Here is a 16,125-nt window from a genome sequence, read left to right as displayed (position 1 = left end):
CTAGCTACTTGAAGTTGTTAATTTAATCAGGATGGTGGATCATGTCACTTGCCTGTTGGAGCACAAGTTAATGTATCTGTATGAAAACCGGTTAGCCACGTTCAGAAACTGGCCATTTACTGAGAACTGTTGTTGTACACCAGAAAATGTAAGTAAGGAACCATTTTGAATGGATGAGAACAAATAGAGAGACCAATTTAGGTCTTGTTTCCTGATGTGAAATGTCTTTTATTTGTGTAAAAATAGGTTAAAGTGTTTATTTTCTTCAGCTGTGGTACTATTTTGCCATTATAAGAATGCTTTATAGTTGTCTGTTGCTGCCTGGAACTTTCTGAAGTAGGTGATTTAGGCTGTAGTCTAGTATGTAAAGTTTCTTGGAATTGGGGTAAAACTCAAATGGTGTTTTATCTAAAGACGAGCGATGGCGACTCTGGTCACATTGCTGTGAATGATCTTGTGTAAGGTGATGTGTATTTGGGTATTGGATAAAGGTCCCTAGTCCATTTTGGATGACTATGAAAATTGCTACATCACAGTAACCATACTATGAGAGTAGGGAATGTTAAATTTCGTGCATTAAAGTTTCTGTACATAATTTGGAGTAAACTTTCAGTCAATTTGACCAGACCAGGTTCAAGTTCCTGGACATATGCAAACAGGTACTTTTCCCTAGTGCTGAAGATTATGGTCTCATCTGACTTCTCTCCCCGGCCGACTGTTATTTTGCCTGTTTTCCTCTTGGCTTGCACTGGATCTGCTTTAGTTTCTCCCCTATTCAAATAGGAGAGAGAAATTAAAGATCTTGTTCCCAAATGAAGCCTGCCCTGTGAGCTGTCAGAAATGAATTGGTAGTTAATAAGAAAGCCACAGTGTTGTTGCTGATTTCAACTGGACTCTGACAACTAGTACTTGTTTCTCAATCACACTTTATTGGCTTTTGCTCAGGGAGACCCAGTCACTGGACTATTCTAATGTTTCAACAAGTTATCTTCTTTAACCGGATATTGACCAACTAAAATCTTTGGGCACCTTAGAATCCCTCATTTGCATACATAAAATACCAACTGTGTTCCATTAATATAGGTGTTAATAACCAATAGAAACTACATGTTAATGGCCAATAATACCTTGGAGTTAGTAAAGTAATTGTCCAATAGTTTGTGTGTGCCTTGCAATCCTTCATTTGCATCCTTGTCTTGGTGTGACTGGTGACCTCTGCTCCCACACTGTACAAAGAGGAGCTGTGCTCTCAAGGACCTGGCTCAGCAGTGACTCCAGACTGTCTGCAAACCATCTCTGCTGACACACTATCTTAACCCTTGCCTTGCCACAGCATCAACAAAAGTTGTCACTGAATTTGGTTACTTGGAAATATTAAATTAGTAAGATTGTTCCTCTGCGTTGGGGTGGGTGGGTGAGGAAATCAAAACCCTTGAGTCCAAGTGTGAAATATTAGGCTAGCTTGCAATAGTGATGTTTGCTCCTGATTCCAACAGAATTTGACAAATGTAATACCCACAGGAAACATGTATCCATGACCTAATTTCTTTCCCTGATGGCTGAATGATTATCTCCAATTAACTGGTTTTAAGAAATTGACACTGATTCTCATTGGTTCCCCAGTTCAAATGCCCACTGTCCCAAACAGCAGAATTCTAATACAAGAACTCTTCCTCTGGTATTGGACAATAAAGATTCCTGATTTCTCTTGCATTTGATTGTTAATTACCACTTGATCTGGCAGTTTGATTAATATCTATATAAAAAAAGCTTTCTGAAAGCATCTATTTATGTTTAAATTCTTTCCACCCAGAATTGCTTTTTTTTTCTTGCCCTTAATCAAGTGTAGTTCATTTTTTGCATTTTTTAGCATCCAAACAGTGAAGTTTTGAGAGACTGTCCCCTTGATTTGGGGACTATAATGTATTGAGCTTCTCTTCTCGCAACTAAGATTTTCTGAGCATGACTTGCATTTGATCCAGCACAACCTACCATTTGCTAATTTTTTTTGATTTGCTCTACTTAAATGCAAGAGGTATACTGGATTCGAAGGCTATTGGGTTTTCCATGTGGATATTGGAAGCATAGCAACAAAGGCCATTTTATATCATATGATGTTAATATAGAAATGAGGCCCATTTAGCCCAACTGGTCCATGCTGACCAAGATTCCCATCTAAGCTAGTTCTATCTGTGTTGGGTACATATCCCTCCAAACCTGTCCTATCTGTGTACCTGTCCAAGTGGCTTTTAAACATTGTTAATGTACCTGCCTCAACCACTTCCTCTGGCAACTCATTCCATATACTGACCACCCTCTGGATGAAAAAGTAGTCCCTCGGGTTCCGATTAAATCCCTCCCCTCACCTTAAACCTATGCCCCCTAGTTCTTTATTCCCCAATACCGGGAAAAAGACTGCATTCATCTAGTCTATACCCCTCATGATTTTGTATACCTCAATAAGATTACCCCTCATTCTCCAAATGTTTTAGCTTCTAGCTAAATTTCTGTTATATCTCCTCTGCACTCTTTCCAGCTCAATGGCATCTTTCCTATAGCTGGGTGACCAAAACTGAACACAATATTCCAAATGTGGTCTCATCAACGTCTTGTAACATCCTGACTTCTATACACAGTACCCTGACTGAAGGCCAGTGTGCCAAAAGCCACCTTCACCCTGTCTACCTGTGGTGCCACTTTCAGTGAACTATGCACTTGCACTCCTAGGTTGAGGGCAGGGCAGTGGATGTGATCTTCAGTAAGGATATGGACCTCCATGGTAGGCTGCTATGGAAGGTTGGATTGCATGGGATCCAAGGAGAACTATCTAATTGGAGAGATGACGAAGTGGAAAGTGATGGTGAAAGCTTGATTTTCAGACTGGAGGCCAGTGACTAGTAGTGTACCCCACTGAAAAGAGATTTGTCAGACACTACTTCCAAAGCACAAAGCCATGCTGACTGTCCCGAATCAGACCCTGTTTTTCAAAATGTTGGTAGATCCCCTCCCTCAGAATTCTCTCCAGCAATTTAAGATAAGATTTCTTTCTTATTCACATGTACATCAAAACACACAGTGAGCACCTGGAGGAAACCCACGCAGACACAGGGAGAAAGTACAAACTCCTTACAGTGGCTGAAATTGAACCCACCTGTAGTTTCCTGGCTTGACTTTGGCTGATGTGGTACCATTGTTTACAAATTAAAGCACTCTCCAGTCCTCTGGAATCTGGCCTATAGCCAGAGATGAAGCATAAATCTCTGCCATTTCTTTTCTCTAGCTTCCCACAAGGTTGAGAATGCAATAGGTCAGGCCCTGGGGATTTACTCACTTTAAAGCTTCCAGTGCTGCCTCCTCTCTGCTAATTCATACGTGGTCCAAGACATCACCGCTCATCTCCACCCCCCCCCCCATTTCCTTAGCTTCCTTCTTTCCCACTGCAAAAACTGAAGAGAAATATTCCTTTTGTCTCTCCCATCTCCTTGGGTTCCACACGCAGATGGCAATGCTCTCTCCCTAGTCACCCTTTTGCTCTAAATACCTGTAGAATCTCTTGGATTTTTTGCTGTGCCTACCAGATCCCTCTATCCTCTTTTTGCCCTCATTATTTCTCTCAAGTGCATTCCTACACTTGTAGTCATCAAGAGATTCACTAGTTCCCCATTGTTATCTGCAGTATATGCCTCCCTCTTTCTTACCCAGAGCCTCAATATCTCTCATCAACCAGGGTTCCTGAAACATGCAACACAAAATGCTAGAGGAACCTTAGAATACTGTGTCCAGTTCTGGTCACCTCATTATAGGAAGGATGTGGAGGTGTTGGAAAGGGGGCAGAGGAGATTTACCAGGATGCTGCCTGGATTAGAGAGTATGGATTATGAGGAGAGACTAAAGGAGCTAGGGCTTGACTCATTGGAGAGAAGGAGGATGAGGGGAGACATGATAGAGGTATACAAGATATTGAGAGGAATAGATAGAGCGGACAGCCAGCACCTCTTTCCCAGGGCACCAATGCTCCAAACAAGAGGACATGGCTTTAAGGTAATGGGTGGGAAGTTCAAGGGAGATGTCAGAAGAAGGTTTTTCACCCAGAGTGGTTGTTGCATGGAATGCGCTGCCTGGGGTGGTGGTGGAGGCTGATATGTTGGTCAAGTTCAAGAGCTTGTTAGATAAGCATATGGAGGAATTTAAGTTAGAGGGATATGTGGGAAGAAGGGGGTTAGATAGTCTTAGGTGTGGTTTGACAGTTGGCACAACATGGTGGGCCAAAGGGCCTGTATTGTTCTATGGTTAACTCAGCAGGTCAGGCAGCATCTATGGAGTGAAATAAACAGTCAACATTTCAGGTCAAGACCCTTCATAAGACTGCTTATTGTTGACTGCTTATTTCCCTCCACAGATGCTGCCTGACCTGAGTTCCTCCAGCATTTTGTGTGTTGCTCCAGATTCCAGAATCTCTTGTCTGTGGTTCCTGAAACTTGCCAGCCTTGCCCTTCACCCTAACAGGAACAAGCAGGTCTTGAACTCCTGATATAACACTATCAAAGGACTCCCACTTGGCAGATGTTCATTTCCTTGCAATCTCTCCCAATCAACCTCTGCAAGGTCCTACCTGATGGCTCCAAAATTTGGTCTGCTCCAGTTTATGACCTTAGCCTGTAAACCAGTCATATTCTTCTCCATAACTATTTTAAAACCAATAGAATTTTGGTCACTGGGCTCAAAGTGCTCACTGACAGACACTTTTACCACTTGCCCTACCTCATTTCCCAGGAGGATGTCCCGTGTTGTACCCTCTAGTAGTTCCCCCTATATATCCACTCCATCCAACCCTCTTACATGTTGGTTAGCCCAGTCAACATTAGGAAGTTAAAATCTCCCATAATACTACCCTATTATGTTTACAATCTCTCTATATACCTGTTCCAATTCCTGCTGACTGTTGGGGGCCTACAATACAATCCCATCAGAGTGACCACCCCCTTGTTTCTAACTTGTACCCATACAGCCTCATTGGATGATCCCTGAAGAATATCCTCTCTAAGGACTGTTGCTCTGTCCTTTCATCAAGAAGGCATTTCCCCCTCCTCTCTTACCTACACCTCTGTTATGTCAGTCGCATCTGTATCCTGGAACATTGAGCTGCCACTCCTACTCTTCACTCAGCCATGTTTCTGTTACAGCTATAACATCCCAGTCCCCAGAGCCAATCCATGCCCTGAGTTCATCTGCCTTATTCGTCAAGCCTCTTGCATTGAAATAAATGCAGTTTAAGCCAATGGTCTTTCCTCTGCCTTTACTGTGCTCCTGTCTATGCTGATGACAAAACTTGCTCTCAATGACTACAATATTATCCCCTGATTTCTCTTCAGCCACTCTACTGCTCAGGGTCCCACCCAACGGCCACTCTTTTTCAATCTTTTTATTAGTTTTTGAATTGGTACAGATTGATGTATAGCATCAATGTTTATACATGTAATACAAAGATCAGGAGAACAATCATGGCATAGATAATCAAAGAACAATAGAAGATAAAAAATCTGTCAATCCAACGATCTCTTAGTAAATGAATATAATATAAAAGAGAGGAAAGATTATTATGTAGATTAAAAAAACCCAAATCAATAAGAAGAATTACAAACAATATAAACTAAACAAAAAATTTCAGAAAAACAAACAAAAAAAGAGAGGAAAAAAAAACGGCTAAAATCTCTCAGTAGAAACAGCAATATTATGTCATCAACTCCATTCCTCCAAGTTGGAAAGTTATTGAAAGGGGATCTACATCATGTGAAAGTATTGAATAAATGGATTCCAAATATCTTCACATTTAAGCGAAGGATCAGTACCACTCCTGATTTTTTCCAAGTTTAAACATGATCTAGTTTGAGAGAACCATTGAAAAGTAGTAGGGGGTATTGGATCCTTCCATTTAAGCAAAATGGATTGTTTGGCCATTAATGTAACAAAGGCAATCATATGGTTAGCGGAAGTAGATAAGTGGCCAGATTCTATCCTTGGTAATCCAAAAACTGCAGAGATAGGGTGAGGTTGTAAATCAATATTCAATACATTTGAAATAATGTTAAAAATGTCTTTCCAATATTTTTACAAAAGAGGACAGGACCAAAACATGTGTCAAAGAAGCCACATTTGATTTACATCTGTCATATATAGGATTTATATGGTGATTAAAAACGAGCTAACTTATCTTTGGACATATGGGTCCTGTGGACTGGCCACTCTTGTTTAAACTCTCCTGAGTAGCACTAGCAAATCTCCCAGCCAGGATAATTGGTCCCCCTCAGTTCAGGTGCAACCTGTCTCTCTTGTACAGGTCACCCCTACCTCAGATGAGATCCCCAATGACCCTTAGAACTTGCACTCCTGCCCCCTGCATCAGCTTCTCAGCCACACATTCACCTGAGCTATCTTTGTTTCTACCTTCACTAGCACATGGCACTGGGAGTAATCCAGAGATTATAACTCTTGAGGTCCTGCTTTTTTGGTTCTTTCCTAACTCCCTGTATTCACTGCCCAGGACCTCATCCCTCTCCCTACCTATGTGGTTGGTACCAACATACACCATGACCTCTGGCTGTTCACCCTCTTTTTTTCTCCACACACACCCCCTCCCCCATTCTGCAGCCACTCCAAGATGTCCCTGGCACCAGGGAGGCAACACATGTCTTTCATAGCCACAGAATTTCCTGTATGTCCCCCTAACTATTCAATCTCTTATCATTACTGCCCTGCCTGATTTCTCCCTTCCCCACTAAGGCTCAAGCTGGTGTGTGCCACTGACCTGGCTGCTGCTGCTGTGCCTAGAAAGGTTGTTTTCTACCACTCCCACCACATCTATCACCCCCCCCTCTTCTCCCCCCCCCACCAGTATCTGAAGGGGAAATACTCCTTGCTGAGAGGAATGGCCACAGGGTGTGAAGTTCCTGTCTATAACTCTCTCAGCATCCTGGATAATTCTAAATATGTCCAAGTCCAGCTCCAGTTCCTTAATGTGGGCAGTCAGGAGCTGTACCTGTGCGCACATCCCACAGGTGCAGTCCATGAGCACACTGGGAGTCTTCCTGATCTCCCACATCCTGCAAGAGGAACACACCACTGCCCTAAGTGACATCTCAGCTACTCACTCCAAATAGGAAAGTTTTTAAAAAAAGACGCCAGACCTAGCCTGTTTCCTTCCTCAGTTCAGCCTCCTCTTGCCAAGGCCTCAGTGCTTATTTCTCAAACATTGCACTTTGGAACTGAAATATGGCCACTCTGCTTTACCTTGCTGCCTTTGAATTAGCTGTCCTCTTCACAAATTAGCCAGTAAGACTGCTTTGCTCCATCTCCTGCCTTAACCTGTAAGATCAGCTCTCCACTGCAGTTAATTCAAAAATACCACCTGTGCTCCTGCCTGGAATGGAACAAGGTAAACTCTCTCCCAGCATTCTTTAAATCTCCCATTGCTGCTTTGTTGCACCTCCTGCATTAAACTACAAGGTCAGCTTTCCACTACAGCTCGTTCAAAAGTTCCTGCCTCTGTTTTAATCAGATTAAGTTCTCCTTAATCAGAAATGCAGCTTCCTCCACCTCTGTCTTGCTTGTAGCAGCCACACCCTGAAACATGTAACCACCCCCAGAGCATGCATCTACCAATTTACATTCCAAGAGGCCGATGCAGAGGGAATTGAATAAAAGTTCAAATTACCATTTGAGTTTTAGCCAGTAAGTAATTGGCAGTGGGAAAATTAATCCTTTTTGACTAAATCTTGATTTAAAACAAAATAAGATTACTAATGCTGCTTCTGTCCATGTGTTTCTCTGAGATGGCGAAGGCTGGTTTTCTACATTGTCCAACTGAAAATGAACCAGATGTTGCCATGTGCTTTTTCTGTTTGAAGGAGTTGGAAAGCTGGGAGCCTGAAGATGAGCCCTGGTATGTGGATGGATTGGGCAAACTCTGAATGTGAAATGGGACTTGAAATGTTGTCTCCAAACCCCAGTTCATTGATTCTCTTGCCTACAGGAATTAAAAGGGCCATCTGACTAACTTCACTTTTCCTTTCTTCCCCATGGAGGTTGATTTATAGGCCTCAAAGTCGATTATACATTGGTTTCTACCAGCCTTTTGGATAGTGTATTTGAGATCAATAACTTTTCTACCCTTCTCTGGGTCTCCTGCTAATTAGTTTCTGTAATCTCTCTCCATAAAATCTCTAGTAACCAGTACAACTTTTGTAAATCTTTCTTGTACTAACCTCCCTTCCATGTACTCTGTCTACATCTCCCACTGCCTTTGGGCAAAGCAGCCAACATAATCAAGGAGCCCTCTCTTCATAATCAAGGACATTGTCTTCTCCTAACCCCCTCCCTTCCATCAGGCAGAAGATAAAAAGCTTGGGAATGTGCACACCACTGGGCTCAAGAACTGCTTCCATCCCACTGTTATAAGACTCTTGAATGGACCTCTTGTGATAAAGGAACTCTTGATCTCTCAATCTACCCTGTCATGGCCCTTGCACCTTATTTGTCTACCTGCACTCTAACTATAAACAACATATATTCTGCATTCTCTTGTTTGTCCTTCTGTACTACCTTGATGTATTTGTGTTTTGGAATGATCTGTATGGATGGCACATAAACAAAGCTTTTCACTGTATCTTGGTCCATGTGACAATAATAAACCTATTGTATTCTCTGCAAGCCCTCAACTTTAATTCTGGTTCCACCCACTACTTGCTACAGCAGAAGTTTGGCTGCACTTGGTGCAATTGTTTTGCTTTAGCCCTTTCCTAACAGCAAAGCTAAATTGTTGAATCTTTCCAATTGCTCCTCCATCTTGTGTGACATTTGATCACAATGCCCCTTCTTCGATTTCCTGCCCCAACTTTCATCTGTCATTTGCCTATTCTACTGATCTGCAAGGATTTGCTATCTTGCTTGTTGGCAAAATGTTTTAAATAAAACAAATTGCCCCATTTCCTATCTCCACCTCAACAATGTTGAATGATGTGGTACACTGCAACCATGAGTTAATCATTTTATATTGTCAATATTTTGAGTAACTGTACTGCAAGCTCTTTGGTCTTGTATTCTCTGCCCCAGCTACTGGGGTTAGTATCTTGTATTCCTCCATCACCAGCTTCTTGGATTTGTCTCTCCTTGGACTTATCCCTCCAGCTCCTCACTACTCCTTTGGCCTAGCCTCATGAGATGGTGCATTTTGGGAAGACTAATTTTTCAGGATTAAATTTATTTGATGTTTAGAACAAAATAACATAAGAAATAGCAGCAGCAGGAGGCCATCTGGCCTGTTGAGCCTGCTCTGCTACTCAATAAGATCATAGCTGATCTGGCTGTGGACTTGGCTCCACTAACTTGCTTTTTTCCCCATAATCCTTAATGTCCCTACTATGCAAAAATGTATCTGTCTTAAATATACTTAATGAGGTAGCCTCCGCTGCTTCCCTGGGCAGAGAATTCCACAGATTTGCTACTCTCATGGGGGGGGTGGGGGTGGGAAAGCAGTTTCTCACCTCCATCCTAAATCTACTTCCCTGAGCATTGAGGCCATGTCCCCAAGTTCTAGTCTCACCTACTAGTGAAAACAACTTGCCCCTTTCTTATCTACTCCTTTCATAATTTTATTTTTTGATAAGATAACCTCTCATTCCTAATTTCAGTGAGTATAGTTGCAGGTAGCCCAAGTTCTCCTTGCAGGCTAACCCCCTCATCTCTGGAATCAACCTGGTGAATCTTCTCTGCACCACCTCCAAAGCTGGTACATCTTTTCTCTAGTAAGGAGACAAGCACTGCGTGCAGTGCTCCAGGTGCAAACTCGCCAGTACCCTGTACAGTTGCAGCATAAACTCCCTGCTCTTACATTCAATCCCTCCAGCAATGAAGGCCAACCTTCTATTTGCCACCTTGATAACCTGCAAACCAGCCTTGTGCAATTCATACACAAGCACTCCCAAGTCCCTCTGCACAACAGCATGCTACAATCTCTCACCATTTAATTATAATCTGATCTTCTATTTTTCCTTCCAAAGTGGATAACCTCACATTTACCAGCATTGTACTCCATCTGCCAGACCCTTGCCCACTCACTTAACCTAGCTATATCTCTCTGCAGATTCTCCTCATCCTCTGCACAATTTGCTTTTCCACTCAATTTAGTGTCATCAGCAAACTTGTATATGTTGCACTTGGTCCTCTTTTCCAAACAATAATGTATATTGTGAACAGTTGTGGCCCAGCACTGACCCCTGAGGCACCCTGCTCACCACTGATTGCCAACCAGAGAAACACCTGTTTATCACAACCCTTTGCCTTCTATTGGTTAACCAATCCTTTATCCATGCTAATACATTACCCCAACTCTATGCATCCTTATTAGTTTTTTTAATTATGTGGCACCTTATCAAATGCCTTCAGGAAATCCAAATACACAATATCTACTGTGCTTATATCTCAAAGAATTCCAGTAAGTTTGTAAAACAGGACCTGCCCTTCCTGAATCCATGCTGTCTGCATGATGGAACCATTTCTATCCAGATGTCTCGCTTATTCTTCCTTAACGATAGCTTCAAGCATTTTCCCGACTACAGATGTTAAGCTAACTGGCCTATAGTTACCTGCCTTTTGCCCACATCCTTTTTTTAAACAGTGCTGACATTTGCTGTCTTCCGATCTGCCCAGAGTCCAGAAAACTTTGGTAAATTATCACGAGGCTGGCTCTCCCTACCCTTGCTATCCTTGCATTTAACTAGAATATGCTTTTGAGCACTGTAAAAATCTTTGCGTTCCACTACTCCTCAACTGTCCCACTATATAGCCTGTGTTCCCAGTCTACACTAGCCAACTCCTCCCTCATCCTGTTGTCACCTCCCTTGTTTAGGCATAATACACTGTCCTTCCTGTTTGCTTATCTTAACAATATTTCTATAGCTGAAGACAGACTTTCTTCACTACAACAACCATCTTGCCATCTCAGCTGGCTAATCATACCTCCTGCATTTGCATCCACATTGTTAATGATATAAATATCAAGGGGCCTAGCTCTGACTCATGCAGTACACCACTGGTCACAAGTTTTCAATCTCAAAAACCAGCACCCTTTCCTCCTATCCAATTGACCAAATTCCAGCACAGAAACAGGCCCTTTGGCCCATTTCCATACTAACTCTGGAGCACCTATCTGTACAGATTCCAGTTTCAAAATGCTCTGCAGCTTTCTATACCTTGGTGATTTGATGCCCAACACATGTAATTTTTGAGATCTCTTCCAAGACTATCTTGAAGTGTGCAGATTTCCCTGAATCCCATGGGCTCTGGTCCAAAGGCTAGTCTCCAACACAGGACTTCAACAAATGCCTTACTGTAGTGCACAGCCATCACTGACACACTTGTTCACCTTTAAAATTCTATCAAATTAGTCAGAATCTCCTGCTAAAGCCATGCTGATCTAGAAGATTAAGTCACATGGGGCCATAGTGAGTTGGTAGGTTGGATCCAAAACTGGCTTCTTTATAGAAGCCAGAATATTGGTGAAGGGGGTGCTTTTGTGACTGTTGAAGAAATTAGATGAACAGGAACAGGCAGGGAATAGAAGGATCTAGACTTTCTGTAGGCAGATGGGATTAGTTTAGATTGGTGTGGTTGGCACAGACATTGTAGGCTGACAGCAGTACAGCACAAGAACAGGCCTGTTCTACAATTACTGTGCTCCTTTGTTCCCCATTAACTTGCTATCTCAGCCTTGGCAGCTTGTTTCTATACCCGGGTTTTTCTCCTGCACGAGTCCTACAATGGTCATAAATAGAAGTGGATCAAACATTTTTATTACTTCAAACCCAACAGTTCAGGACTAGCTTCCTCCCCTCCACCAAATTTCAGAATGGCCCGTGAACACTACCTCATTATTGCTTTTTGCACTTTTTATTTATTCTTGTAACTTTGTGCCTGCACTGTACTGCTGCAGCAAAACAAATTTCATGTCATAAAAGTAAGTGATAAGAAATCTGATTCCACTCCTGGTAATCTACTCAACTCATGGCCTTCTATTATTTAATCATATTTCATTTATGCTATCGTCCTCAAATTAGGAAGTGGCCTTTTGGTGCTTTGTGAAATCCTTGGCTTGAAAAGCTAACTTTCCCAGCTCTCAACCAGTACATGTTGGGTTGCATCTTCATGGGCTCACTCTCAAAACTATGGAATTGTGATTGAACCATTAGGCCATGCTGGTTCCTGTTAGTGCAATGAGGTTAGCCCAAAGCTACAGTATGATTTTGGTAAATTTACAGATGACTCAAATTGGTGGTGTTAATGGGGAGAGGGGTGGTCTCAGGCTACAGGAGGACATTGATAAGTTGGTGGGATGGGCAGAGCAGTGGCAGATGGAAATGTATACTGAAATGTGATCTGCTGCCCTTCAGGAGGATGAGAAAGGACAGGATGAATGCAAGTGGGACCTTAATACTGAGGGACAGGATCATGGAAGGAAGCAGGAGTAGAATAGGTAGTTAAAGCATAAACCTTAGAGTAGGGTAGTTAGTACAACTTCCTAAAATTGTGCAACTGGATTACTGTGTACAGATCTGGTTGCACTACAGGAAGGATGCAATTCCATGGGAGAGGGTGCAGAGGACATCCAGCAAGATGTTGTCTGGATGGGTGTTTGTAGTGGGGTTTTCTTTGAAATGGAGAAGGCTGATGAGGAATCTGATAAAGGTATACAAAATTAAAAGGAGCTGAAATGGTTACTATCTTTTCTCCTTGGCAAATGTCTATAGAGTGAAGAAAGAGGATGTGCTGGAACTACTGAAAAACATTAGGATAGATAAGCCACCAGGGCTGGATGAGATATCCAAGGTTATTACAGGAAGCAAGGGAAGAGATTGCTGTGCCTTTGGTGACTATCTTTGCATCCTCACTGGCCACAGGAGTAGTGCCAGATGATTGAAGGGTGGCAAATGTTGTTCCTTTGTTTAAGAAGGAGTAGGGATAACCCTGGGAATTATAGACCAGTGAGTCTTTCTTCTGTGGTGGCCAAATGACTGGAGAAGATTCTTAGAGACAGGATTTATGGGTATTTGGAGAAGCATAGGCTGATTAGGGACAGTTAGCATGGCTTTGTGAGGGGCAGATCATGCCTTATGAGCCTGATTGAATTCTTTGAGGATGTGACAAAGCATATTGATGAAGGTAGAGCAGTGGATGTGATGTACATGAATTTTAGTAAGGCATTTGATAAGGTTCCTCATGGAAGGCTTATTCAGAAAGTCAGGAGACATGGAATCCAGGGAAACTTGGTTGTGTGGATTCAGAATTGGCTTGCCCATAAAAGACGGTGGTGGTAGATGGAGCATATTCTGTCTGGAGGTCAGTGACCAGTGGTATTCCACAGGGATCTGTTCTGGGACCCCTGCTGTTTGAGTTTTTTTGTATATAAATGACTTGGATGTGGAAGGGTGGGTTAGTAAGTTTGCTGATGATACAAAGGTTGGTGGTGTTGTGGATAGTGTAGAAGGTTGCCATAGATTACAACAGGATATTGATAGGATGCAGAGCTGGGCTGAGAAGTGGCAGATGCAGTTCAACCCAGATAAGTGTGAAGTGATGCACTGCTGGAGATCACATTTGAAGACAGAATACAAGGTTAATTGCAGGACTTTTAGCAGTGTGGAGGAACAGGGATCTTTGGGTCTAGGTCCATGGATTCCTCAAGGCTGCCGTGCAGATCGATAGGGTTGTTATGAAGGCATATGGCGTGTTGGCCTTCATTAGTTGGGGTGTTGTTCAAGAGCTGCGAGGTGATGTTGCAGCTTTGTAGAACTCTGGTCAGACCACACTTGGAGTATTGTGTTCAGTTTTGGTCACCTCATTATAGGAAGGATGCAGAAGCTTTAGAGGGTGCAGAGGAGATTTACTAGGATGTTGCCTGGATTGGAGAGCATGTTTTATTAAGATAAGTTGTGTGAGCAAGGGCTTTTCTCTTTGGAGAGGAGGAGGATGAGAGGTGACTGATAGAAGTGCACAAGATAAGGGGCATAAATCGAGTGGACAGTCAGACTCTTTCCCAGGGTGACAATGACTAACATGAGGGGACATAATTTTAAAGTAATTGGAGGAAGGTATAATGGGGATGTCAGAGGTAGGTTTTTTACCCAGAGAGTGGTGGGTGTGTGGAATGCACTGCCGGCAGAGGTTGTGGGGGCAGATACATTGGGACATTTAAGAGACTCTTAGACACATGAATGATACAGAAATAAGGGGCTATGTGGGAGGGAAGGGTTAGATAGATCTTGGAGCAGGATAAAATGTTGGCACAACATTGGGCCGAAGGGCCTGTACTGTGCTATATGTGTTCTATCTTCTATCTAACTGGAGGGCACGGGTTTAAGGTAAGAGGCTGGAGGTGTGAGGAGGAATTTTGAGAGGGAGGTTGGAATCTGGAACTCGCTGGCTGAGCGAGGGAATGGAGGCTCTTAAAATTAATTGGATAAGTACTCTCCATACCGTGGCATAAGTGCTGTCAAATGGGATTAGTAAACCCGATGGGCGGCAGGGATATGGAGGACTGTCTCTGACTCCAAAGCCTCGCAGGTGGGCTTCGAATTCTTCTGAACGTCCTGATGCCGTTTTCAACAGCCTTGTAAGCAATGGCTTTGAGATATTTAGCAACGCAGTTAATGGTTTTTTGCATCTCAATATACTTTGAGGAAATGTGGATAGGATAACATGGAATAAACCCCATTCTAATATCATCGTCTGGAATCCACACTGAACTGTTCTGTGTGGGGAATGCAAATGGCTGCTTGTTGTGTTAACAGGATGGCTGGTGGTGAGCTGTGACTAACTTTTTTTTCAATTCTTTCTCTAAACTTACCAAAGGGTGGAACATCAAAGTCACTCGCCAGCTTGTCAATTCCTTGCATTGAAAACGGATGTATTGGATCTGACAGTGGAAGAGTTCTTCAAGCTGGAGATGGAGCGGCTGAAGTTGTACCTGGTGAGCTTGTTACGGGCGAGGGTCGATCCATTCATTTGACCCTTGTCATTCCACATTTGCTTTTTCCGAGTTGCAGGAGCTTTGTCTCAGCAGCTGTGGACGCGGGGCGTTGGTGGAAGTTTTACAGGGGTAGTGGAATGTGATCCGCATCCGATCGGCAATGTTTCTGTCCAGCAGGCTGGTGTTTGCTCTCGGTTGTAATGCATGAAAAGGTTCAATTCAAGTTTTATTTTCGTAGAAAAAAATTGCCTCGGAACAAGTCAACGTCTATCGAGAATCGGTTAAAGCTGCAAGAGTGAAGGTTCTGGGAAATCTGACTGGAGCTCGTCTTTAATTCCCTTGCCCGAGTGATGAAATAGAACGCATAACACACTTAAACTGTTGATAATAAAGTTGTACTTATTTTACCGTGGTTGATTTGGAAAGTCCATTGTTGCGATAGCTCTGTAATGGCGTGGCGAATTAAAAATTCTCTGGAGAGGCTTGTTTAAACGAGCTGCTTCAATGCCAGGATTTGTTGACCACTTCCCCGGGGAGCTCAACTTCTGCATCGCTTGGTTTCCCCCAGACTTCATGAACTGAGCATGTGACAACTGTTCCTTGTACTAAGGGGTTGTAAATGTAGCACAAAACTAAATCCCCACAAGTACACGTGTCAAACTGTGACCTCCAGGAATCGTCCAAGAATTTAGATAATGCTTTTGGAGAAATTGCCAGGAGGCAGCATGCAGGGGAAAAATGAGAGGGGTCCAAAGTAAGGGTGTGGGAGTAGATGAGAAGCTACTTGAAGCTGTTAAGCGAGTCAGTGGGTTCAGCTGCAGCCACTGGATCTTGGAGTTGTGATGTGGTGAGAAACTGCAGCTGGCTTGGCTGCAATCTATTTCTCTGCCCTGAAGCAACAGCTTGTATCACCAGCAATGAATAATCTGCTAGAAGAACTCAGCAGGTCAAACTTTTATTACCCATAGGCTTCAAACTGTGTTCAGTATTTTTTGGCTTTTCCTTGTTGGGAATGCAATAGAGTTCAAACCTGGAGTATCCAAGAGATTGGAGGAGGGAGAAAGGGAAACCTGAAGTTGGCAAATTTAGTGTTCACACCACAGGCC

The 16,125-nt window shown here is 42.9% G+C and overlaps 1 protein-coding gene across 1 annotated transcript; it reads left to right on the top strand.

Annotated features, from left to right (window-relative positions):
* The first annotated feature begins 43 nt into the window (after positions 1–43).
* LOC127583563 (baculoviral IAP repeat-containing protein 5.1-like) lies at positions 44–15,058 on the top strand. The gene is made up of 3 exons (XM_052039685.1): positions 44–148; positions 7,830–7,939; positions 14,902–15,058. The coding sequence occupies exons 1-3, from the start codon at positions 71–73 to the stop codon at positions 15,056–15,058; spliced, it is 345 nt and encodes a 114-aa protein (XP_051895645.1). The 5' UTR covers positions 44–70.
* The last annotated feature ends 1,067 nt before the right edge of the window (positions 15,059–16,125 follow it).

Source organism: Pristis pectinata, chromosome 27, assembly GCF_009764475.1.
Source record: "Pristis pectinata isolate sPriPec2 chromosome 27, sPriPec2.1.pri, whole genome shotgun sequence".
NCBI classification, from domain to species: domain Eukaryota; kingdom Metazoa; phylum Chordata; class Chondrichthyes; order Rhinopristiformes; family Pristidae; genus Pristis; species Pristis pectinata.
Note: the sequence above shows the minus strand (reverse complement) of the source record. Positions and strands in the feature narration are given on the sequence as shown.